Raw genomic sequence first — 26,603 nt, 5'->3', positions numbered from 1 at the left:
CGTTCAACAATCAACAAAGCAAGTGTAGTGTAGGGCAACACAATAAGCACAATAATTCACACACAGGGATCATCTTATCTATAACAAACACAGCGCCCGACACAATGCAGCGCAGCCAAACTCAGCAGAGCGGAGCATTGTACAGATCCATCAGCACACTGATGCAGGGTACAGGTTATGAAACATAACTCAATGCTTCTGACACAAGAGACAGCAGGGAGACGTTTGTTTACACACTCTGTGATAAAAACAATCAATAATATTTCCCTACTGAGGTTTAAGTTGCTTTTCACAGTTTGACTCCTTTCCTCTAAGAACAAGCTTCAAGCTCACAGCCCATTTTATCACAGAATCAGAAATACTTTAATAATCCCAGGGGGAAATTATTTATTCATTTATATAGGCTGATAAATATAACAGCTTATAATATATAATATAACACTCCAGGTAAGTAACTATATTTCTGTGTATATTATCACAAAGGGAAGAAAGACGAGCTGAGGTGAAGCAGTTTAGATGCTTTTAATATTTTATCATAGTTATATTAATAAACTGGGAAGCAACCTGCACATTTAGCCTCCAATATGAAGAACATATCAGCTGGAAATTATCAATCAACATACCTTCAGTACAGTTTTTGTTAATACAGTCTAACGGGTTGCTTATTAAAACCTCTTGCTTCTTCCATTTTTGGTCAATTCTGAGTTGAACTCATTTGTCCAGTGACACCTGCTTTTACTGCTTTAATGCCCATAAAATAAATCATATTTCAGAGACAGTGAGATGTACCTAGAGCAATGATTATGAAGTACATTTTGAGTTATTCCTCAAAGCTTACTGCAAAACAGACTAACTGCCTTTTATATCCTGAAACTGGGGTGCACAGGGCTTTCGTTTCCTATTCTTTGAATTAAAATATCTATCTGTACAAACAATATTTGCAATTACTGTTTGGAGTATTGATATCCATCTCTTTTATTATAAAAGAGTAAAACTTAAGCTAGGCTTGTTGAATAAAAGAACAAGCTTTAGTCCTTGTAGTTATTTACAGTTTTGCTGTTCTCTGAATATAAACAATTTTATGTTCATTTCACAGCTTATTTCAAGCACCGACAAATTGTTATCTTTTTCTCAACTCAGTACAAACATAAATCCTTTGTCTGCCAGTTTGCAGTTTATGGTAAATGAATACTCATTCCCCAAAGCACATCACTGTGATTATGGCACCATAAGCTTCAATGACCTTTCCTTTACAGTGGCATCCAAAGATTAGTCAGCCAAATATGCCTCAGCCAAAATCAATAACCCCCCTTAACCATCAACAGCTTTGAAGATCAGAGACACCTTACCTCCATTGCTCCCTACAGCTCCTAAACGCCTGCTTTCCAGGAGAGTGTGTAAGCAGTTTCATGTCACGCAAAAGGAAATGCAAAAAACTGTTGAACAGACCGTTACACAATTCACAATACTTGGTCCATATCTTGGTCCTGTGGTAGCCCTGAATAAGGAAAGGTTAATGGACTACCTGTCCTACCGAGGATTAAACGTTTTCAGGCCCTCTAGAGTAACAAAGTGCTGCAGAGGAAACCTTGAAGTTCATTTATGTGCTGGCAAGATTAATCTTTTAAAATTAGTCTGAAGTTTAGAGACCTTTATTGTTTTCTGTTGCTGTTTCTGTCTCTCTTTCCTACAATTTCTATCAGATGGCAATCACTCTCTTGTTCTCTGCCTCCTGTGACTCCATGTGCTGCCATTCGCTCTCACTTTCACAGTCTCTCTGTGACTCACACGTGTGACCCGTCCTCCATCCTCTCAAAAGTGACCTGTTAATTTTAACTTGAAAGGCACATAATGTGTTAAATGCCACTCAGTCCGTGGCTTCACTAAAATTGTGCGATCATATTTCCAGGGGAGAAAATGCTCCTCTTAATATTCTTTAATCCTTACAGTCTTTCCTCCTTATTCCGGCTGAGATTTGTTTCAACAAACAAGGGCATGTAGTGATCACCGTCACAAAATAGTGTCAATTTAACAACTCTGAGTATCTCATTGGCTCTGTGACAATATATCCTTCCGTCTCCCACATTATTCACTCAAATTCTCTCTCTCTCTCTCTATTTCCCCTCATCAGCTGTGCTCTCTTGTGCATACTCCCTAGTGAGAGTAAGTAAGTGAAAAACTGCAGTCTGTACAGAAGAAGGTTTGTATAAACTACACTGTAGGTTTGATGTTAGGAAATAAAAGCTTCTGAGCTACATTGAACACTATTATTTTGATGCAGCATATGGCCTTTTCAATAATAGAAGGATAAAAAGCTTTATCCAAGACATTTTGCAATATGTTGGGAATCCATGTGGGGGTGGGTGGAAATACTAAGCTGCAAAATCTGCTTTGCAAAACATTTCTGCCTGTTTAGTAACTCATGTTCTATGTCTGCTATCTCTAAATTGTAAGTATAAGAAACTAATGAGGCCATTGTGAATGTGTGAGCCGTCTGCTGGTTTTTGGTTGTGGGAAGATGTTTGAAGGCGTATCCAATTATCATAACCTTGAAACAGCATTAACACACACAATATAACATAATAGTCCAGATAAATATGCGTGCGTTCGTTCTTTCTTTCTTTATCTTTATTCTGCCCTAAGTAACATTACTAGTAAAAATGTAAAACCTTAGGTAGGATCCGTGAGTAACCAGTGGAGGGCAGCAGGGCTCATTTTCAACAGAGAAGAAGAAAGCAGAAGAAGAGACAGAACATCAACACCAGTGAAACTATGGCAGATGACAAGGTCGGTGTCCTCCACTTTCGACGTTAACTGTACGTTATAGATATTTGGTGTTACTGAGTTATATTATTATAACAACCCGCCGACACTGACGGTGTCATCCCGCTGTCCGCATTTAACGTTAGCTGATGAAGACAGTTTATGTTGTTAGCTTAGCTTAGCTTAGCTTAGTTAGGTAAGGTAAATAGTAACTTATATATATATATATATATATAGTTAGCTTATATAAATATAACTGGGCTAGATCACTTTAAACATATTTACGATGGTGTAAACACAACAAATATTAACGCTAAAGTAGTTAACGTTTGTAAGAACTTTGAAAGTTTGTCGGTAACTATTGTTGAAGTCACCTTCATGCTGAGACAACCCGTTTATAAACGAGGATAATATGACCTAATGTTATAGTGCTTAATTCAAGTGGGCTATCTCTAAATATAAAGTAAAGTCGTAGCGTAGGTGTAACATTAACCTAAGTTAGCTAACGTTAGCTGCTGGCTAATTAACGTTTGTTGTTTTAACTAACCTTAATAATTTACATTAGATTAGTCTTGTCATAGTATGAGTACTGTCACTCATTTCAACATTAATGACAACCGAGTGAACTAATTAGTTTTGTTAAAGCTGTGTTATGTTCTTGTACAAATTGCTCTAAAAGTGACCTTTGTCATTGTTTGGTGTTTTCCTTTAAGAGATGTGAAAATAGGAGCGATATAAGCCTAGAAACAACTTATTATTAGTTCCCATTTGCAGCCTTTTTTTCCTCTAAAATGTCCTCAAATGGTCTGTTAATTGTATGAATGTTGTGTTGTTTTACATTACTTTGTCTACTGTCTTCTAATCTATGAGAGCTAATAGCATGCATCATTCTGTGTTTCATTATTGTCCTAACATATTAGTTGCAATGTCTCATGGTGTGCTCTCTGTTTTTGGGAGACCCTTGTAAGTGACCCTAAACTGTTGTTTGTTTGTTTGTTTGTCTCTGTGTGTATTTATCTGTGTGTGCGCAGAATCCTCTGAGCCAGCTCAAGGATCTGGTGGAGCTGAAGGACCAACTGGAAGACATTCAGAGACGGGTGGAAGATGAGATACAGGCTGGGGTTCCTCCAGTAAGGCTCACATACGTACATGCTCAAAGGCTAGGCAGCTTTAAAAACATATGAAACTGCTAGTATGCAGAAATAAAACCACTGGTCAGTCTACCAACTTCAAGGTCTAATCTCTCCTCTCCTGTCCCCTGCAGGGAGGCAGTCTTCTTGCTTCTCCTTTCCTGAAGGGTTTTCTGGCCGGGTACATTGTTGCAAGGCTACGCTCCTCAGCGTTGATGGGTGTTGCTGTAGGAACGTGCACAGGAATCTATGCGGCACAAAATTATGCCGTTCCCAACATTGAAAACAGCGTCAAAGACTACATACGCAACCTGAGAGGAGGACGCAAATGAGAAGAGAGCAGGAAAAGTAAGAAAACAAGAAGAGTCTTCAAGAAGAGGATGCCGGTACAGCTTCATACGGGAACAGATATGTATTTCAACATTTCAAAACCTTTTAGTAGTTATTATTTTTCAGCTTCCACATGGATCAGTAAAAAAAAATATATAAAGTCAACTTATGGAGTATTTCTTTCATATTTTTGGGGATTCAGTTGAAACATATTCACCTGAACCCTTCCTACATGAGTGTTTAGAATCCGTGACTGAAATACATTTTGTAATAAATAAAATATTGACATGCAGGTGGAAAGGATTACAATTCAGTTAATTTAAACCCCCATATTTCTTTCCAATGCGGTCAATGATTGAAATTTTGACAAACTGCTGCCTACAGTAGTCATTACAGCTGCTATAATTGATTTAATTCATTCTGACCTCAAACCGTTCCTGTCTGAAAACACAATATGGGCTCAAGATTTATTGAAAACGTAATGAGACTGTGTGTGTGTGTGTGTGTGTGTGTGTGTGTGTGTGTGTGTGTGTGTGTGTGTGTGTGTGTGTGTGTGTATACATGTATGACCAGGGACATTATTTCTGTCGTCTTCTTTGTTGTCTTCTGCCCTCTAGTGGTCAGACAATCAATTATAGCAGCCTTAACTAATTTGCACTTATTTGCTCAGGGGTTGATAGAGCATTTAAAATTGTCTCACCTCACATGACATTGTGGTCTTCAGTGTAAAACCTGTCAAAGACTTTCATGGTTCACACTGGGCTGTGTCTTGGCAGGCACCTCTTCATGTGATTATAGGTCAATTTTTCACTTGGTAAAACGTTTTTATTTTTGAATTATAGTCATCATGTTTGTAGAGGTTCATGAAAAATAACATAAGGTACACTTTTGAGAGATTTTTATAATTGTAAAATTACACACTGCATTCAAAAACACAAAAAAGTACTCCTAGAAATGTTAAATTTCTCTCTCTCTCTCTCTTTCTCTCTCTCTCTCTACACTGCAAAAAAGTCCTTCAGACTTCAGTCTGAAAGAGCTGGAAACACAGTTTAATAGGCTATCAAAGGAAAATGTATGCCAAAGTGAAATATTTGTTTAGAGATGTGGTGTTTTATGTTAAAGATATATTAAGAGTGCCTACTCTGGTCTGAACTTGATATTATCATCTCATGCCATGTGTGCAATAGCCTTTCCTGATGGGAGTTGGCTGCCTATTTCATATGCTGGAAACTAGTTGATCTTTTTGCACTTGTATGGAATTTAGGTATCTAAAGTTGTTATTTTGTCATGCAGTAATCAGTGATTATGTTTTTTATTCTAAAAATATCAAAACCTGTCCTGGAAAATCAGCGGTATAGTGAAACGCACAGAAAAACACCTAAACAGTACCACACTTATAATAAGTAAGTAAGATAATACAGTAGACATGCATCAGAGTTTAAATCTTCATGTTGTCTGGCAGATATTTCACGTAATTGGATAACCTAAAAACATTTATTTTAAACAAATTTAAACAAAAAAATAAGTTGTCTACTCTATCGGCAGTGTTGCACAAATGTATTATTGAAATACGCTTTATGTATTTAAGTTTGTCAGATTAAAACTACATTTCTTAAAAGTTTTACACATTGTAAACACTACAGTATATGCTGATATGAGAATAAAAACAAATTATGGAACATATTCAGCACAGTCTAAAACAAATAAATTCTAATCGAGGAAAGGTGTGTAAAAGTGCACTGAGATACACGACAGCAACATTAGATACCCCAGGTCCTGAATTGCTGCCATTAAACGCACAATGCTTGTGTACACAGTCAGGCCTGTTGCATGTATTAGAAAAAGAAGCCATAAACAAACATATTCAAGTTCAGATTGAGGTTTTGCCCATTTTAGGTTATACTGACTGAAACTATTAGAAAACTATGTGTACTGTATATTTGATAACTGGAATCCTGAAACAACTTGTGCCTATTTACAATCATTGTGTTGCTGTCTATGTTTTGCATGCTCTTAGTTTCATTTCCTGTCTATTATGTTTTTGCATGTGTTCTCGTTTTTTTTTTTTTTTTTAATAATACTTTTCTTTAAACACTTGATATGATGTGGGATATGGAGTGACCGGTCTACTGATGGTGCTTCATCTCACTGGCTAATGTAACCGTGTTGTCGTCTGTACATCAGTGCAGATTAAGTTCAATTAAACAGTTTGAAATTCCATTGTGATATTGTAAAAGAAAACCACAGATACTGTCTTTTAATCGATTTATTTGTGTTGATCAAATAAATGGGGAAAATACAGTTTACAATTTTCTCAAAACTGAATTATTCTTGCTTCCCGATTGTGCCCAAATGTGTCTCAGTGTATTTTTGAATCAGTTTCATCGCCCTAACTTTAGTAAAACATTTAAGGTCCAAGTGACCACACTGTTTGTGTGAATTTTTTAAAAATATATATAAATTCAGAATTACTCTGCACACACTGCATTGAATTGCCCCTTGGTCCACACTGTTATTTTTTTATTCACTGCTCTTTACAAACTTCCCAACATAGAAAATAGGTTATTTTTAGGAAACTGACATGGGCCAAAATTTGAATTTAACATTATTTAAGTTTACAAAACAATTACACCCTTTTTAAAATACTTAACTTTTACCATCCATTTATAAAAACTGAAATATGGTGGTATGTTATCAATAGCAAAAAAAGTCACCTGTCCATATTGGTTGCAGATGATAAGATAATAGCAAGCAGAGAAATGGCTGTAATTTGGTAATTTATCAGCAGTTTATGAAACCCCAGTGGCTTATCAAGTACTACAAACACGATGGTGATTATATGTTGACAAAGTTGTAGCAAAGTTATGATTTGGGCTTGAAGAGTTGCTGGTCTCGAGGAGATTTCATCAGCTTCAATTTACCCAAAAAACAAACAGAACAGAAAAGAGAAGATAAAAACACATTTTTCAAATATATAATATAAAGTATTTTCCATCTAAAAATGTCCCTTTACAAAATTATTGAAATAGTCATAGTCTCTCAGTGAGGAGAGGCATATCTCACATCCTACATACAGTAGTGCTTACAGATATTTATATATAACTAGTGAATCAGAGGGACACCATATGTGTACTCACCACAGCATTAGGCCTCGACATCAGAGAGAGTCAACACTTTGCTCATGCTGCCTACAAACACAGAAACTTGACTATCAACAACATTTCAGTGTAAAGCAGGGTTCCACAATAATTACATTATATATGATTAGATAGATACTTTATGTACATATATATATTATTTTAATAATTTAAATGCTATAGATTTCTAAAATGTGCATCTGGATCCAAAATCAGATCTCCATAAAAGCACTGATACTCAATAATGGAATTACATATCCCAAAGTTTTTTTCAGTGTAACATTTTATTTATAAAATGTCCAAAATCTTGCAATGATAAATTGTTTTAAACAAAAATTCTTGGATCTGCACCAAAAATAATCTCTTGGCACAGGGCCTAAGCAGACATCTTTGGTTTTTTAAATATATCCTGCTAATAATTCACAAACAAGGATGACTGAATGACATTAAAGCAAACTCCTACATTAATAAACTAAAATCATAAATACAACATAAAAATATTCCTTTTCACTGAGTGTCTCTCAATCTGACTTCATGACCAGTTATTTTGTCTCACCAGCGAGGACAGCTGCCCTGCATCTGGCCGGTCCCTTGCTCAAAGATCCAGGGATCTGTTGCCCGTTGACTGGGTTCACACACCAGCAGTGTGACATGAAGCACTGCTGGGCCTTGTAGAGGCCGCGCTGATCGCAGGAGGGTTGGAAACCTGGCACCCGCACAGCCTTCACACCAGCGGCCTCCAGCTGGCAGTCAGTGGCCGACTGAGGAGCTAGAAGAGGAGACCAGAGGAGTTAAACTTAGCAGGAAACATATGAGGGGGAAAAAAAAGGAAGACAGAAAAAGATCATACAATGTATACAGATATACATATACAGTAAATATATACAGAACATACCACTTTTTTCTGGGGCTCCGGTGGAAGCTTCCTGCAATACAATCAGTGAAACAAAACAGAGAACTGAGAGAAGACCACAACATACATCTGATTTTATAATAATATGACAGGATTTATTGCAAGAGAGGAACAAGACAAAGACAACAGTGTCACTGTCTTAAAGCTGGATTTATTTATTTTTATTATATCATTAAATTCAAACAATATACCTGCGCCTCATTGTAACTAGAGCCTGACTTATTACATGGTTTGACTGCTATATCGGAAATATTAGCTTATTAGTATCTGCATATTTGTCAGCTGGTACCAAACAAAAAACTGCAATAGAGAAACGGCAGAGATCCAACTGGGAGCACTGACAAGTCTGTTTTCGGTGTTCTGCTTCCAAAAAATGAATTTAAGGGACTCTTATTAAAAAATTTTGTGTTTCTGTAAAAAAAAAAATGCAATACATTATTTTACCTCATCCACAAAGTCATCCATCAGCTTGGGCAGGGCATTCATGGGCATGTCCATGCGAATGGGCACAGAGACTACAGACAGAAAGAGTAACAGTGTGTGTAAGAGGTAGAAAAAACTGAGTTTGATTGAGAAAATTAAAGATTATATATTTTTAGTGTATGAGAATGAATATTTTTCCTTTCATCAGATCAGAAAAAAGAGGAGAAATTGTCATTATTTGGTTTGCCTTTACATCCACTGCAGTGATTTATCATAAATCTGATCCAATATATTACAGGTCACTTGTTGATGTTGGTGACATTTGACATTTTCTTGAGCTGCCCACAAGGTTATTGAGAAATTAAACTTATCCTGCTTTTGCAGCATAAGCCATTCTGTTAAATGCCGACAGCGTATAGTACATCTCTCCAAATCTGAACTGAATTTTGCCTCCTCACCAGATCTTCCCTTCGTCAGCTCTGCCTTCAGGTTGTTGCTCTGCTCCTCCAGAGATCTGATGTCGCTCCTCTGGCTGAGGAGGAAGTAGGCGATCATCGCCTGCCCCGCAATCAGGACACAGGCCAGCAGGGTTATACCTGCCACCTTATAGGCCTTGGAGGGGCGGCCACTGGAGAGCGAGAGGAGAAAGAAAGGTGGAGGAGGGGAAGAGAGTGGAGGTAGAAGGCGAGACGAGAAACATTTAGAGGACTTGTTGGAAAAAGTGAAAATGAAGAAAATGATGATGAAAGAAAAAGTCATTATTGTGCAATATCATCAGCCATTTTAACTGTTGGAGGAGAGGTACTTGGTTTAACCTCCTCTGGTATCCTTCCTGATAAATGATGTATGATTTAAAAAAAAGGGAAAGGGCAAAAAAACTGTGATAATTGGTATTGGCCACTGACTATAAGGTCCTAACTAAATCCTTGGGGGGGGGCAGTAGATATGAAGGTGAGGGAGCAAAGGATAAAGCAAAGTACAAGGAACATTACAGAGGCTGATACTTGGCTAAGTATAAGGGAAATTCTTTGAAACAGGAACCTCAGCTATGGTATGTATACAGTACGTCACCACAATGAAATCAGTTGTTGCTAAGCAGATACTTTTGGGAAAGTTTAGGAATTTTTCGCATCTGCCTTTTACCCTTTGTTATTCTCAGCAAGGCGCTGTTTGGAAATTCCCATTAATTTAAATAGCGTGATTTCTGTAAAACTACTTTAAAATCTCAGCTAATGTTCAATCTGTAAGTCTGTCCTTAAGTACAGTCTTGTCTTAAGATTGGCTAATAAAGGTATACTTCATGGAAGTGGTATTCACGCACTCAAAAATATGAGTGAATGACACCCATATATCCCTTTTCCTTATTTACTAACTCCATGTATACTTTAAATTATTATTATTATTAATTTAATTAAAATGTATCTGATGAATGTATTTTATGTATTTCTTTGCTTTTCACAGAGCTGTTGGTTTCCATTCATTTCACATGTGAAAATAGTGCACACAAATTAGACCTGTTCAGTATGGTGGATTACAACAGTGGCTTCTGATTAATTTGAATGGAGATGAATGGAAATAAATGGCTGGAGGGTAGAAGTAAACTACAAAATGATTACCTGTAAATTAAATTGTAAATTGGGTTAAAAATGAACAAAACACTAACGTGGTTTGGCCCCACTAATGCAACACACACACACACACACACACACACACACACCGGAACTCAAAGTAAGTAGTAAGTAAGTTCAAAGTACTTACCCCTCTCCTGGCTGAGCTCTGAGGAGGGGCTGGCTTGGGGTCTCGGGGTCCGACATCTTCTCACAAACACACGCCTGTAAACACACACACACACACACACTTAAGTATCTTAAACACAGATTATGATGCTACTGACACAAAACAAACAAACATTACACGCACACACACACACACACACACACACACACACACACACACACACACACACTTACAGTAATCACACACACAGAAATGATACCTTTCAGGTCAGGTCGGAAGCTGTTTCACAAAGATAAATGACAGAACTCAGAGAAGAGGTTACCTTTAAGGATGAGGAGAGACAGAAGGAACTGAAAGCAAGAGGCGGGGAAAACCAACTCTCAACCTGAACAATCAATTTGATTGGTTCCTCAGCTCAACGCATCATCTGTTTCCAGAGAAAGAGTATACAGATATTTAGCAATCATGAAACAGCAGGTGGAGAGATTTATAATCACTTAATATCTTGTTCAAATTTCTAATTAATGAAATTCTAGTTTAAAATAAATGACTGTGTCATTATTAGGAAACAGATTTAATTTGTAAAAATACGAAGAAATAGTCCAGGCCATACTGGATACTAGGCCTGTACCACAGGTTCACTGAGAGCATTTATGCATTGTGGGTCCCTGTTTTGTATAGAATTAAATTCATAATGTTGCAGCTCAAGACGGATAAAGCCTTAAATCACATTCTTTTTACTTTTTTTTTGACCCAGCAGACCCCAACATTTAGACAATCATCAGGTTGTTGTGATATGTCATTATCATGTCTTTTCCATGGAAGAAGTGCCATAAGGATTATACAGAAACAATTATAAACTTAATTAATACTTTATTAATATACTTTTCAAATAAATACAAGTGTAATGATCTATTATAAATTATAGATCAAATGATTATCATCTCATCTCCTGTCCATCATGTCTTATCACTCTGTATTTCTATATATGTATGTATGTGAATGTGTGTTTGTACCCCTGCTGTTCATGGTTTACATACTGTATGGACTCAATAGTTCTATTGAATTTATTTAGTGACCTACTGACATCTGATAAACACTGTTTGTACTAAAAGGACAAACAAAACAAAGTATCAGATAATTATTGAGCCTGGGTATGTATTTGGGTTTTTTTTTTTTGGTTTTGATTTTGAGGAACAAAAACCTTTACGTGAAATGGAGATACAATGGGAGTTTGACATTTGAGAAGTAGTGGCTGATAAAGGAAGTGAAAGTCCAGTCTTTCCTGTGTCGGAGCTAGAACAAATATCCAGGGGGGCATGAGGCTCATAAAGCAGGGCACACCAAACTAAGGGGCAAAGTAGTTAGTGAAACCATTTGGTCACAGTCACTTTCCTAATAATCTGTCTAAAAGGAGAAAATACTTGGGTTTAAATAAACAGGACACACACATTTCACAGTGACTGAAATGCATCCAAATGACAAAAAGACCCTTTCACCGAGTACTCCAGCCAGTCCTTCCTCTGGTATAAGGCAGCAAGAAAACATCTCTACTCCCAAACAGACTCACTGGGTAGGTATGGAGACTGTATAGTATGTTTAGGCCCATCTTTTCCTAAAACATCCACAGTGGTGTCAGGCTCAACAGCATGACTAAAAAAAATAACATCATTGCCAAGCCTTGGCTTGTTTCTTTCTGTTGAGCTGGTCAACCTCAACTAACTTAAACTAGCCTACACCCAATGACAGACTTTAAGTGTCAAAACTATAATTTCACTTAACTTGTAAAACTTAACAGCATTCTAGCTTTACAGTGGATTTCAAATTAAAACAGTCATGAGAAAACACTGACAAGCTTTAAATCCAACTTCCTTGTGGAGCTTACTATTCAGTTACACATGGGGATTGGCTGAAGTTATAACAAAATTTTCCTTTCCTCTTGCATGAGTTCATTTTCAGACTGAACAAATTGATATGGGCAGATGGTGGTGACATTGAAGGATCTGTCCTAGGTTTCTGCCTTTTAACAGGCAGTTTTTCCTTGCCCTTGTCGCCTAGTGCTTGCTCATGGTGGTACTGTTGGGTCTCTGTAAATAATGTTTTAAAGAGTTCGGTCTAGACCTGCTCTATTTGAAAAGTGTCCTGAGATAACTTCTGTTATGAATTGGCGCTATACAAATAAAATTGAATTGAATTGAATTGAATTCTGTATAAAATACCATGGCTAAGGGTTCCTGTTTCAAAGAATTTCCCTAATTTCTAGCCAGGTATCAGCCTCTGTAATGTTCCTCATATTCTGCTTTATCCTTTGCTTTCTCACCCTCCTATTTACCTCTTTTTGTTTTTATCTCTTTCCCCAACTTAAGGATTTATCTCCAGGACCTTATAGTTAGTGGCCGATTTTTAAAATCACAATTGGGAAAATAATAATAATAAAAATAAAAATGAAATAAATACATTTTAAATAACAACAACAACAACAATAACAGGAATGGTTCCGGTGTAAAATGTGTTTATGAACTGAGCAAAGTTAGTGCATTTGGTATGAAAGACTTTTTGTAAATGTTCTTGGTTGCTGCAGCAGCTCTATAGCGTCGTCAGGAAGGGAACAGAAACGAAGTTGTCTGGCTTTTTGTTTCACATGTATTTATATACATCCCAATTGTTTCTACCCTTTCCATAAGTAACATGCTGGTCAGCACAACCTAAAAACATTGAGTCCTGTTGCTCTGGGCTTCTCATAAACAAGAATCATATTGGAGATTTAACGTTACATATTTGGGGAACAACATCTCAAAGCTCAGAGCTTCTTGAATTAACAGAGTGAAACCAAAATGAGAAAGACATTATAGCCAATCTACTGTATTACACTCCAGTCCAGTGGGTGGCGGTATGGAGCCTGTAAGCCAACCAAAGAAGAAGAAGCTACAGCCTGCCCTTTAAGACTTTTGGATGTTGTCATTGGTTGAACGAGTACTGTTGCAGGAAACAGGCATTCCTCTTTCACCGGAATACCCACCAATAATTGCAACATTTTATTGTCAAAGGTATAAAAGTACAGTTAGTTGTCAAGCTTAATGACATGCGGAGAAATAGTGCCATAAGTTTGTATGCCACGTCGTCGTGCTAATTAGCCAGCTAACTCTGCTAGCGTCAGCGTGAAGCGCCAAATTTGAAATAAGAGCTAACCTCAACTTGGTTATGATAGCTAGCAAACTATTCAGTGTTGCTGTTACTTGCAGGACATATTAAATATCTTTGCTCTCTGTTTAACTGTAAGTAAACTAACTGTGTGAATGTGCTGGGTAACGATATATAACGTTGGCTTAAACTATGAGTAGCTGTTGTTAGGACAGTTATCTGAATGATGTTGTGCTTTTATGTAACGCTAGCTAACTAAACACATTGTCTAACAGATGATGCGAAGACCCCGAGCAACAACAGCCAAAGATGTAAACTACAGATACACGGACACCGACCTGTAAGTGTTTTTTTATTCATTCATTCATAGCAGGGATTTTCTGCAACAACAGCACTTTAGTGTTTATGGTCTATGTTCATTGTGTTTAATTGGGGGTCAGATATCCACTTCATCTCCGATCCATTAGAGACACTATCCTGTGTTTACAATATTGGGGACCAGTCAAACCTGGGAAAAACCTATACCATTTAACACAAAGAGCAAAATCTTATTCTGCTGTTAGAATTAGCTGACTTCCCACATCATTCCTCCTCTACCGTCAGGTCCTTTTCTCAGATGGAGAGTAGTGATGACGATAATGAGGAATGGAGTCCAGCACAGCCAAAACCAAAAGCCAGCAAGACTGCCAGAGACCCTGCAGCAGGAGAGAAGAAAGCGCCTGCCAAGAGAACGGCTAAACCAAAAGAGCCAAAAGCCCCCAAACAACCTAAAGCTCCCAAAGTGCCTAAAGAGCCTAAGCCAAGAGCACCACGCAAACCTGCTGCTCAGCGGAAAACACTGGCCGCTAAAGTTCTGAAGGATTCCAGTTCATCTGGGTTGGCTGGAACAAAGAGGAAAATGAAAGCTGAGGGCAAAAATGAAGACAAAGTAGAAAAACAGACAGATTGTCCAGAGCAACAGGGGGCCGAAGAGAGTGGGCCAGGTGTCAGAATGAAGGAAGAGGTAAGTCTAATGGCCAAGTTAGTAAGAGTTTGTATATATATACACTGACTTTAAAATATTGTTATAATTTATCTGTGTGTTTCTGACCTTTGTACACCAAAATTGCTGCATCTAGAACAGCCAGTTGAATAAATTCAGTTACTTTCCTTGTTGCCGTTTTCTTTGCAACACTTCATAAAGACGACAAATCTCTCGTTTGTGTATTTCTCTTGATCTCTTTCCGTTTTTCTTTCCCTTGTTTTATCTTATAGAGGGTGTCATTTATCGTGTCAGAAGCCCATCAGGCTGACGGATGGGCAGGCGAGGGGTCATCACTAGCTGGTTTTAGAGCAAAAAAAGAGGAAGTGGAGGAGGAGGATTTCACGTTTGATGAACCCTGTCCAAAGAAACAGAAGACCAGTGGTGCCTGCCTGGGACAACCATCTGCTTTACCATCATCACAAGCACAAGATCTGAGGAATGAACTCGATATGAACTGGGACTTGATAGAGGTATTGTGGGTTTGTTGGTGTGTTTTATGTGTTGGAAAGTTTGTTTATTCTTGTCCGATGGTGGACAGTTTGAAGGTGACCCAGTGGGGCACCCATGAAACTGACAACAACACATAAGTGTATTTACATTCCTCTTTTAGCAACATGGCAATTAATCACACAGCAATAATGCTGATAAGCTGTTGTTGGGGACATTACCCTTTTAACAAAATTATAGGAGTTTTTGAAACTGGATCCAGTGTGTACACAAAGTTGCAAAGAATGGAAATGGATGGGAACTATCAACAGGTAGCTTTGCCATTGAATGTTGTTCCCTTTTCATTAGTTAAAACTCTCTGGCTAAAATAGCTATCCATTGAGGTAATTGGACACACATAGTAAGTGTATGCATATTGATAGTTACTTATAGTTAAACTAATTTACTACAGTACAGTAAAATGATCCACCACCAACAACGGCGATGGAGAACATAGGTTTTAATGACACATCTATATCTATGTGAGAGACTCAAAGAGAAAACAAGAAACCTTTTCTTATGAACACCCTTAATGTCTAAAGGCACCCACAGATACTGGATCCAAGATATTAACAATGGAAAAACATTTCTTTTAAATTGTCTGTTGAAATGTTAATAATTAATGGATATATGGGCAGTGTCTTACAGCCTAAATACCTTTTTACATGTATATTTTTACTGTTTGAACATGTGTGTGTCCTTCCCCTTAGCTGCTGTCCATCCTGACATGTGTGGAGCGATGGGTGTGTGTAAATATAATTTCGCTGCTTCGTGAGGAGAACACGGTGCCGTTCATGGTGCGTTACCGCAAAGAGATGATTAACCACATGGACGCAGATGCTGTCCGAGATGTCCAGCTGGTATATGAGGAGTTACGGTAGGCAAATGAAATATCTTAAATAAAATAAAATAAACTAATTCACCTTATCACCCACTCACACTCTTGCCAGCACTCATTAAATGCATGTAGAGGCATATTTAGATACAGAGTTTCACATATACAGCTGCAGTCTAGAAATGTTTTCTTATATGAGCTTTATATGAGTTTAGTTCATTTCCACACAGCATATTTAAAATTGGCCACTAGATGGTGCTATTGGTCAAGCTTTGAGGCTTGAAACGGTGACAGTTGCATGATTGTGTTTTACATTTGTATGTGCATAACTGTATCATGTGTTTGTGTCTCTATGTGTTTGCACTTTATATATAATCTGTTTTTGTATATTATATTTGTGTTTTTTCAGCTCTCTAGCCAAGAAGACCCAGTCTGTGATTCAGACACTTAGGAAGGATGGGGTTTTGACAGCTGAGCTGGAGCAGAACCTGAGGAGCTGCCGATCAGCTGATGAACTGGATCATGTGGTCAGAATAAAATTGTTTTGCTACAGTAATATCAATCTTTTAAATGTGATTTGTACCTCTCCTTACCAACCACTCAGCCCGGTGCTTCTTTCTTTGTCTGTAGTATTCTCCCTATAAGAAAGGCAGTAAGCTTACGAAGGCTCGCAGGGCCAAAGCACTCGGCCTTGAGGTGGCCGCCTCCACGCTGTTGGACACACCGCACACTCTCGATTTAAGGGCATGGGTAAAACCTGGTACTGAAGGTAAGACATAAACACACACAAAATGAGGAGTTTTGTAGACAGTAAATCACCGGTAAACATAGCACCGAGAGTCATTATGCTTGGACAAGAACCCCCGATTTTTTTTCAACTAATAGATCATGTTTGGTCATTTCTGTCACGAGACAGACTTAGCAGATACATGTTAGCTGTACATGTTGCATGGTGCAGTTACTTTTAATTATGTGCTGTCCCTGCCAAAATAAACAAATATAATTTAAGTATGTACAGATTTTGAGCTGCTTAGGATATTACTTGAATTGTGCCCTCATGTTCACTAATTGGATTAGACATTTTTTTCATCTTTTATTAAAAAGATTGACAGATTCAGACATACACGCACAAACATTTACAATGACATTTAAATTGTGAAAAATGCTGTGAAAAACACATTGTTTAAATTATATTGGCTTTTACCTGATCTCATTAAAGGTCCCCAAGAGTTCTGTTTTTAAGTACAGCATGTGTGTTTGTGTGTCAGGTCTGTCATCGGTGGAAGAAGTGGCTACAGGTGTGGAGCACATCTTGGCTGATATGATTGCCAAAGACCCTGAGACACTCACATACGTGAAAACATTGTGAGAACATATCCACATGCACATGTTTAAAATGTTGTGTGAGGTTTCGGTTTAATTTCCACAAAGGTCTGTGTTTGTCATTGATATTGGGACCAGACTTTCTTTTACTCAATATTCTGATAATAATACAGTCCCTCCTCCTTCTTCTTTCCCTCCGTGTTTCTCTCTTCCTGTGACAGGTGTGAGAACAGCTTTGTGACCATCCAATCCTCTGTGTCCAAGTCAGCACTAAAGGAAAGGGAACAGGAGAAGTCTCTCCAAGGCAACAAAAAACCGGGGCCCCAGCAAAACAAAAACAAGGACATTGACAAATTCCACCTCTACTTTGACTTCACCTGTAACATCCAGCGCATCCAGTCCCATCAGGTAGACCCTTTTATCAGCCTCATGGCATATCCATCCACCCCTTCTTGTTACCATAAGTTGGAACAAATACAGTACCAACAAACTGCTATAACAGAGAGCTAAATCTTGTGCTTGGAGAATATTGGTGTGCCACACATTTCTTACATAGAAGAAAAATGTGTATATACAGGGGATGTTTTAAAAAAGCATTATATTCAAGTCCAAACGATTTCATCTAGTGTATTAACAGGTAAAAAAAAAAATACTCATCCACACATTTACTTGCTTACTTTCCTTTTTGTCTTTTGAGGAGAAAATCATGAACTATCTCCTTTTTAAACCTGTTTAGTACTACAGGTCAACATATTTAATTTAAATTAAATATTTAGTTATTCATTTTAAGTAAGGAATGTTAACTACTTGTTAAGCTTGTCAGAATTGCTGTGCATTGGGCTAATATGGCAGTATTGTTATCTACACATGCTCAATTTAGAAAATTAGGAAAACTAAAAAACGTTATAAAGTTACTCAATATTATACACAAGGTGAAATGAAATACTGACAAACCATGTACCTTTATCAGCCAGGTGCTCAACAAACAAAAAGTATGACATTTTCCTTGGTAAGGAGGACACGCTTTTACTGTGCTGCGTCTTTTTACTTCCTACTGGCGTTACTACTTAAAAAAAAAAAAAGCACCAGCCTGGTAATTTACACCTGTATTGTGTGTATTGATTAGCCTGGTACACTCTCACAAAAAGATACACACACACACACACACACACACACACACACACACACACACACTCACAAACACACACTCACAAACACACAAACAAATGCACACCATCTGTTGTGTTTGTGTCATTTCTGTCTGCTTCATCTGTGCTGCTTCTGAATGCTAGCCATGTCAGTCGCAGTTAGCCTTGTCTGTGCCTCCATATTTACCCCTCCTGTGCCCTGCTCTGCCTCCTCTGCTCCCCCTCTGTCCCTCTAGTGACTAGTGGGTTACTCAGAGCTGGTCACAGGCCTCATATGTCACCACAGCTTCCATCACCCGCTGCCTCTCTGCCACACCACACTCTCTGGCAACCGCACTCTGCCCTACAGTCATACATATACATACACATACACATACATGCATGCGCACACACTTGCTCACACACAAGCACACCCTGCAAGTCCCCTCATTCTCTCCTCTTAACATATGTGACATGTCCCCTGCCGACATGGCATTGGATTAGGAAGCTTTGATTGACAGGCGCTCTCGTGTAGTGACAGCTACTGCTGCTGGGCCCACAGGCGGACGGAAGAATGGGGAGAGGGAGTGGGGGTGGTAAAGGGAGGGAGAAAATGAACAGATGAAAGACGTTGAGGTGCGTCCGTCACTTATCTCTCTTGCTCCTCTCTGATCTGCCTCCCTCCCTCTTTTTCTGACTAAACCGCGGCCCTACAATCCACTCCACGCCTCCCCCTTTCCCCTTTCCTCTCCAGTGTATGAGAGGCCTTTAATTTGATGACTCGCTTTTGTCATGAAGCGTTAATCCACAGGCTGCTGTGACCCTGCTAGCTGTCGGATTCCGGCTAAAATGAACCTTTTCTAGCCGTCAAGTTGTCGGGAAGGGGGAGCAGGTGGGAGATGTGTTTTGACAGGAGGCATGTGTGTGAGCACACACTTGCCCGTTTGCCTTAGCACATTTTATTAAGCCCCAGCTCTGGTAGTTTGTTAAAGGAAAAGGATGGGGCATTGTATGAAGGGGGCGATAGAAAGATTAGAGTTGGTCCAGTGAACATGCAAGTTCACCACTAGATGGGAAGTAACACCCTGTGGTGGCAGATGAAAGACATACAAATACAAATTAAAAAAGGATGAAGCGTGAACATTCAATTTTAATTGTATGCTTCAAATGCACATTGAGATTAAAAGGTATGAGGCTGCCACTAATACTAATTTTCATTTTAAAGGAATCTGGCAATTATTGTCTCGATGTAATTGATTTATTGTTTTGCCTATAAGATACTGCAGCCATCAAATTGCTTGTTTTGTTGGACCAACCATCCTAAACCAATGACATTAATTTTATAAGACAAAGAAAAGCTGCAAATTCTGAGAATTTAATAGCTGCAACCTGAGTGTTTTGCATTTCTTGCTTGAAAAATGACTGACGCGTTAAATTGCCGACTTTTTTATGTCGATCGGGTAATTGATAAATTGACGAATCATTTCAGCCCTAAAAGAATATATAATTTATCATTGAGATTTATGGAATAAGTCCACTTATATACGCCTTTATAGAATTATATGTCACATTTTTTATAAATTCATCTAAAGTTGGTACATAAAGCCATTTGACATATCTAGTTGAGATGCTTAGCTCAGATTTAATTCCGTCAGATTTGACTTGAAGTGTTGATCGAAGGGTACGCATTTACCTTATAGCTATTAGCAGCTGGTACGCTCTTCAGTATGCCAGGGCGGATTTGTTGACTGTGCGGTGGGGTATTTTTAATGCGATTTGCGTTGTGATCAAATGGTAGTTTAGCACTCCAATCTGGGGCTTGCCTGCAGAGGAGCTTTAGTAAATGGAACTGTTTCATCAATTAAACACTTCTTTTTGATGGACAGGTGGAGAAAAACAAGTTTATTTACACTGTAACACACACAGTGACAAACATACATACACACACACACACACACACACACACACACACACACACACACACACACACACACACACACACACACACAGAAACAGTAAGAGACTGTAAAAGAATAACTATTCTACCAGTCTATAGTTTAGACAGTTATGGAATAACTAAATTAGGATCCCTGAGACTAAATCTCAAATAATTTGGGGATCCAAAAAGGCTGTGAATTACTGCTTTAGAGGCCATGAAGAATTTGATGATATTATATCTCGTGGTACATTGGTGTAATAAATAATACATTTTTTGAGAATGTAGAACATGTTCAATTATCCAAGAAATTTACAACATACATTGGTTATATATTTGTAATATTGTTCCATTTATAATATTAAATACTTACGACTGAGATAATGACATAAAACATTTGGTAAAGCCACATTTTAAGCTATGAAGTACTATGAAGTACTGTGAATTTCTGTAAGTACTGTCAGTACTTACAGAAATTTGTTGGCCGTCAGACCCCGTGCCGTGTTGTGTTTGTTTTTAGACAGAATACAAGAGTATGAAAGGGACAGAAGGAGTACAGAGTTCTCCTTGAGTACCCAGTATGTTTGTGTAAAAGATCAGTGTATCATGCTGAACCTTGATCCCTTCTGGTAACTGAGCCGCATTGATATTTAGAGAGTCAACATTTTTCTGGAATCGTACTGTCTACAGACTAAATGTAGTTTACATTCCACATGCTTTACCAGTTATAATTTCATTGTTTATCAGGAACATTACATGCTCAGTTTTTTTAACCTTCTTGCGCTAGTACAGCTAAGTCTTAACTTTTATTTTACAGATTTAAGGCAATCTGATGGCAGCTTTGTTGACCTGTTTTATATAATTACTTTCTTACACAGTATAGTCGGTCCCATGTGTGTCAGCCAGGTCAAAACGTGTGCAAGTCTGCTGTGTATCTGTGTGTGTCAGTATATGTGTATCTATTTGTTTATCCTTGATATGTCAGATGGATACATGTGTTGATGATGGTATTCCTCTAAAGAAAGGGTGAGAGAGAGATGGAGACAGAGAGAGAGAACGGTCGTTGGCTGACTGCCCTCCCTTGAGGGCAGGTGGATGGATGAAGGGGCATCTAGGAGAGACATTCTGTCTAGTCTTGTCAGAGTTTGGCCAGTACTTGCCAACATGTCACTTGTGGCCCATCTAACACACAAACACACGCTTCTCACTCTGTCTCACATCACCCTTCCTTTAAGATCACCCTCTGTGTCCCACCAGTGACCCAACCCAGGCAGAAACTGAGAGATGTACAGACAGGCACTAGGTTATTCATCATCGAGGACAGTGGCCAGCTACAGAGGAAAACAGAGCAAGGTCACGAATCATCAACTGTTGGAGACGGCCAAATGTTTTTAATTTTGTTGGGGAATAGCTGCATTCACCACAGTTGGGGTTTGGCACACAGGCAAAGACGAGTTAAATCTTGAGTTTTTTAGTTTATTTACAGGATGCTAAGAAGCGGAAGTTTAGTTTAGGGTTAGTGGATTTGCAGCTTACCTGTATTTCGACTTTGTCAAATGTTCAACATCTGGTACATAGATCCTGCATCATTAGTTTTAAAAAGCTCATTCAAATTTTGTGTTATCCATGAATCATATTGTGTATAGGCAGTCATTTCTCTTGCTTCTGTTGTCTTTCAGTGTTTATCTAAGGTGTGCCAACGAGTGCCATTTTCTGAAAACACTCAACATTGCTTTATCAATTATTTCTCATTTTTAGTTGATCCGATATTGAGTTTTTCAATACTTGTTCGTCCCCACATTCAACAAGCAGTGTGCTACGTATAGGAAGTGTACCCATCTGTAATGCAGGACAATCATGTAAAAGACTGGATGTCATTCTTCATCACACAAAATGATCTTGAAAAGACTGAACTCTGAGAACAAGGCAGTTTTACTACTTTAATTTCACTCATGGGCTTTCCATGAGAAAAAGTGTTTTGCTTCCTCCCTTTGACAGCATGTTAAACTTCAGTGCTTTGATGAAGATTGTTTGAGAAATCTCATCACAGTCAGTGTGGCAGCCCAGGGCAGGAACATGCCAACAGAAGAGAAATCTAACTTTTAATCATAATTCAAGCAAGCTAACTGCATTCATTCTTGCCTCTGCTATGCCATTAGCTGTGTTTTATATCTTTATTTATGTGTGTGTGCGTGTTGCATATGGGTGCAGCACATCCGAGGCTGCTGCTGAGTGGTAATGGTTGTGGCACCGTGTGTGGGTGTGGGTGAGGGGTAGGCCTTGCGGTCTCAGCGCTGATGGTGGCGTAGTGGTGGCATTTGTCAGCTTGCTTCTTCCGCTTGGTTTCCAGATTGATGTCTTGTTTCTTGGCCCTGTTCTGTGGTGGGCTAAAGGTTCCCCACTGAAAAGGTCAGACACTTACTACTGTTTGCTTAACAGCATGTAACAGTTCCTCTGAGGGGGGACCAGCACATAACACAACAGGCCTGGCCACAGGATATACTCCTAGGCTCATCACTTTTACACGCACGTATGTGGAGAGTTAAAGGATTCTTGGGGCTTTTGTGTAGAGGTTTTGGTGCATGTGTTTTTTTTTATTATACATGTTTGTCCTGTATACAGTCACCTTGTCTAACACAAACGAAGCCCTGTATGCACAAACATTCGCATTATTTTTTCTGCCAAATGGAAATAACAGAAATGTGGATCCTCACATTAAGATTAGCTCTGTAGTTTAAATTTAACTGAAAGTTTAGCAATGCGACCACAGAATTTTGCTGTCTCTCTGTTTCACAATTGCATAAGCAAACTCATCACACCACAGTAGATATAAAGTAGATATAAAGGATCTAAACTGCTGCTTTTCAGAAATGTTTGTGCTTTTCAGTTTGTGACTTGTAGAGTTTGTGAGGTTGGGATGGAAGTGGGTTTTCTCTGTGTGTTCATGTGCACTGTTTACACAGTTTATTGTATTGTATTAAACAGGGGAAATGTCTGTGTGTGCTTGTCCGTTTGTGTGCGTGTGCGTGTGCATGTGTGCACACGTATGTTTTGTGTTGTGTGGTTGCCTGCATGTGTATGTGTACAGACCCTGGCTATTAACCGAGGGGAGAGTCTGAAGATTTTGACAGTGAAGGTAAACATTCCCGACAGGGTGAAGAGTGACTTCACCAGGTGGTGCATCAACAACAGGTCAGAAACACACACACACACACACTTAGATTTTTTTGTATTAAAGGATTTACAGTGAATTGGAACTTGTGGAGAAATACTGAACTTTAAATTGCTTTTAAAGCAAATATGAATGGATCCTCACTTTTGTACAATCCATTCATTAGTTAGGGTTCCTTCAGATAAGATTTTACCTTAGGAATTAGAGGAGTTGAGTACAAAGAATTATTAATGGATTTGTATTTTTTACGTACAATGTAAAGAAGAGTGGATTAAAAACTATTTTCTAGGTAGAACTCTCAAATTAATTTGTACTGCTGCATCATTTAAATACCCTTTTGAATATTAGATCAGAGAAAAAAAATATTAACATGCATTTGGCTTCAGTCAACTTATCTTTTTTCTTCTTTTTGCAGACTAGGGGAAGTCACATTTACTTTTATCAATTGCATTTATCAGTGACAATGACCCATATTTAAAAAGTCACATTTGTTTCCACTGTTTTAATGCAGATGGAGGCCAAGGACACTTGCAAGAGAAGAGCTTTGTGCAATCATCAGGAATGCAGTAGAGGACTCTTATAAAAGGCTTATTCTGCCTTTCCTTACCAGGAGTTACAGGTATTTTAGTGTGACTGTTAATGTGTGTGTGTGTGTGTGTGTGTGTGCTGTTTTTCCTTTAATCATCACTTTTTATTTTACACTGTATCCTTATTCCCTCTTCTTATTTTCCCCTCCCTCGCCTCTTTATTCCCATCTCTTTTTTTATCTTTATTTCTTTTTGCCCCCATCATAAAACTAACCCACTCCTCTGCCCATCTTTCCCCTTTCCCATCTTTCTCTGCACCTATCTTGCCTTCCCTCTCTTTAGGACTAAGCTGACAAGTGCAGCAGAGAAGGAGTCGATCGCCATGTTTGTACGAAACCTCCGACAGCGCCTGTTGGTGTGTCCAGTCAGGGGTTGTGTCATCATGGGGGTGGACCCTGGATTTAGACATGGCTGTAAGGTGGCAATTCTCTCCCCCACTAGTAAGTGACCACATTATGTACTGGACTCGTGTATACAGTCAGTATTCACTGTTATGTGCATATTTATGTTTCTATCACAGAATACTACTATAATTCTCATAACACCATATTCGTCTACAAGGTTGCATCTTCATTACACTCTTTTTGAAAGCTCTAGACATTGTAGTGCATAAAATGTCAGGAAGGCACCTGAAGTGTCTGAGAGGCTGCACCATCAGGTTAGATAATGTGTGTTGACAGCAGACACAGGTTTATCTTGTGCTATTGCATTCATCTAAAATGGTTAATATAAAGTAGAGCTCATGAGCTTCAGATATGTTACTCGAACGGATATTGTCACAGACCCTCCTAATTACTGTTGGATTCACACATGTACATAATTGGTATTTGATAAATACATTTCATACATTCAATTAACAGAAACACTGACTGGTATGTTTTTAAGTAGAGGACCACTGTATTTCACCACCAGCATTTATCTGTAATTGTAGTGAGAATTCAAGTATTATCTATGCAATCACATGCAAATTCATGGCTCTCTTTCTTATGTCTTTCCCCTCTGAATCTTACAGCAAACCCACACACATGCTTTATTCACTATGCTATTGTTGATTCACACCTAGTACAGAAATATTGAAGACTCAGATCCCTCTTCATTATATTATATGGACTAGAGATGGGACTTGTTTTTTCCACGAACGTGTGTACACATGTCAGACCCTAGATGCCAGTCTGCATTACCCTGGTAGATGGATTATGTGTGTGCATGCATATAGTATTTGTGTTTTTGTGTTTCGGGCATTGCTGCCTCATTAGACACCATACAGTTGAGAGATATTGGCTGATGGTTTATAGCTTTGTCTGTTGAACTCCCTCTTGCCATCATGATACTTTATCAGCATCATTGTATTTTCTCTCTCCCTCTTTTTGTCTTCATCTCTCTGCTCATAGGCCAGATTCTCCATACTGATGTTGTGTACCTGCACAGTTCTGGCCAGCAAAGAGAAGCAGACAAACTGTGCAACCTTATGATCAAATACAGGTACTGCTGCGTGTGTCTAAATAATAACATTTTAAATGTACTGTTTCAGTTGAGTTAAATACAATGTCAGAAAATGTTGCATCAGTGGATGGTGTTTGTGTCCTGTTTGCAGCAGTGCTAAAGTGCTCAAATATAATCTTGTCTGTGTTCTGATTCATTGAATTAAAACAGGGAAATTGACTTGTGAACTCAACCTCATTTTATGGTCTATTTCCTAATCCTGATTGTCCTTCTCCTCTTCCTCTTGTCCATACTAGCTGTACCAGGGTTGTCATTGGCAACGGGACAGCATGTCGTGAGACTGAGTCCTTCTTCACTGACCTCATCTCTAGGCGCTATTGTCACCCCCTGGACGTGTCCTACTGGTAAGGTCTTTCATCCAGTACATGCTAGAGCAGGCCCCAGTTACCCATCCTTGAATAAAAATTAGCTGTTATTGAAAATGGATGGATGAATGGATAAACCCACCTGTCACAGGTCAGGAGTTATGTTGAATTAGAAATGATGGTCTGTGTAAAGAAATGGAGAAAGTTCAATGTGTGAAGGGAAAACGAGGGTGAATAAAAGGGTTTAGCCAAAAAATGTAAAAGAGTAAAGGACAGAGGAGTAAAATGTGTGGGAACAAGAGAGTGGGATACAGATGGAGAGAAAGACAAATTGGAATGTGTCCCTCAAGCGAATATTGTCTATTAAAGCCATCTGGACTTTGTTTCACTTCGGTCCAATTAAAGAGACGTTTTGCGGTCCACGTTGTGTCTGTAACTAGGCCCAGTCCACACTTCAGAATACAACAGCACTGAACTTCAGTCCAAGCATAATAACCACTGGCCTCTCCTTGCTCCGTTTCTTTCTCTCTCTGCTGAGTTCCATGTGTGTTTGTTGACTTGAGGTTCGCATTGGGACCACAGCCTAGAATGATTCTGAGCTGTGTGTGAATGTGTTTGTGTGTGTCTGCATATGAAGGTTTTCTCAGTATCTTTGAGTTCATACACACATGCACACTTCAGAGGTCATACCTTTGGTGTAATAGTCACATTTTTTCTCTAAAGTTCAATTT

General features: G+C 38.5%; 3 protein-coding genes across 4 annotated transcripts in view; 2 read left to right on the top strand and 1 right to left on the bottom strand.

The window, feature by feature from the left end:
• The first annotated feature begins 2,718 nt into the window (after positions 1 to 2,718).
• Positions 2,719 to 6,548, top strand: LOC127375666 (SLC35A4 upstream open reading frame protein). Its single transcript, XM_051421769.1, has 3 exons — positions 2,719 to 2,787; positions 3,795 to 3,893; positions 4,028 to 6,548. The coding sequence occupies exons 1-3, from the start codon at positions 2,773 to 2,775 to the stop codon at positions 4,223 to 4,225; spliced, it is 312 nt and encodes a 103-aa protein (XP_051277729.1). The 5' UTR covers positions 2,719 to 2,772; the 3' UTR covers positions 4,226 to 6,548.
• LOC127375656 (uncharacterized) lies at positions 6,475 to 10,779 on the bottom strand. Its single transcript, XM_051421756.1, has 8 exons — positions 10,756 to 10,779; positions 10,455 to 10,528; positions 9,155 to 9,324; positions 8,718 to 8,788; positions 8,256 to 8,286; positions 7,917 to 8,129; positions 7,361 to 7,411; positions 6,475 to 7,133 (listed from the first exon to the last, which is right to left on the bottom strand). The coding sequence occupies exons 2-7, from the start codon at positions 10,508 to 10,510 to the stop codon at positions 7,368 to 7,370; spliced, it is 585 nt and encodes a 194-aa protein (XP_051277716.1). The 5' UTR covers positions 10,511 to 10,528; positions 10,756 to 10,779; the 3' UTR covers positions 6,475 to 7,133; positions 7,361 to 7,367.
• Positions 10,780 to 13,345: 2,566 nt separating this feature from the next.
• srbd1 (S1 RNA binding domain 1) overlaps positions 13,346 to 26,603 on the top strand; it is a 49,785-nt gene continuing 36,527 nt past the window's right edge. The window contains exons 1-14 of one of the 2 annotated variants that reach the window (XM_051376181.1): positions 13,346 to 13,480; positions 13,850 to 13,914; positions 14,178 to 14,577; positions 14,829 to 15,068; positions 15,795 to 15,961; positions 16,329 to 16,446; positions 16,550 to 16,688; positions 17,188 to 17,284; positions 17,464 to 17,650; positions 23,394 to 23,497; positions 23,989 to 24,096; positions 24,347 to 24,504; positions 25,456 to 25,546; positions 25,804 to 25,911. In XM_051376181.1, the coding sequence (XP_051232141.1) occupies positions 13,850 to 13,914; positions 14,178 to 14,577; positions 14,829 to 15,068; positions 15,795 to 15,961; positions 16,329 to 16,446; positions 16,550 to 16,688; positions 17,188 to 17,284; positions 17,464 to 17,650; positions 23,394 to 23,497; positions 23,989 to 24,096; positions 24,347 to 24,504; positions 25,456 to 25,546; positions 25,804 to 25,911 (1,982 nt within the window). In that variant the 5' untranslated portion in view covers positions 13,346 to 13,480. Of the gene's footprint in view, positions 13,481 to 13,510; positions 13,709 to 13,849; positions 13,915 to 14,177; positions 14,578 to 14,828; positions 15,069 to 15,794; positions 15,962 to 16,328; positions 16,447 to 16,549; positions 16,689 to 17,187; positions 17,285 to 17,463; positions 17,651 to 23,393; positions 23,498 to 23,988; positions 24,097 to 24,346; positions 24,505 to 25,455; positions 25,547 to 25,803; positions 25,912 to 26,603 lie in introns of those variants that run through there. The other variant, XM_051376190.1, reaches the window with a different exon arrangement.

Source organism: Dicentrarchus labrax, unplaced genomic scaffold (assembly GCF_905237075.1).
Source record: "Dicentrarchus labrax unplaced genomic scaffold, dlabrax2021, whole genome shotgun sequence".
Taxonomy (NCBI): domain Eukaryota; kingdom Metazoa; phylum Chordata; class Actinopteri; family Moronidae; genus Dicentrarchus; species Dicentrarchus labrax.
The sequence above is the reverse complement of the archived record's forward strand: the minus strand, read 5'-3'. Positions and strand labels throughout refer to the sequence as shown.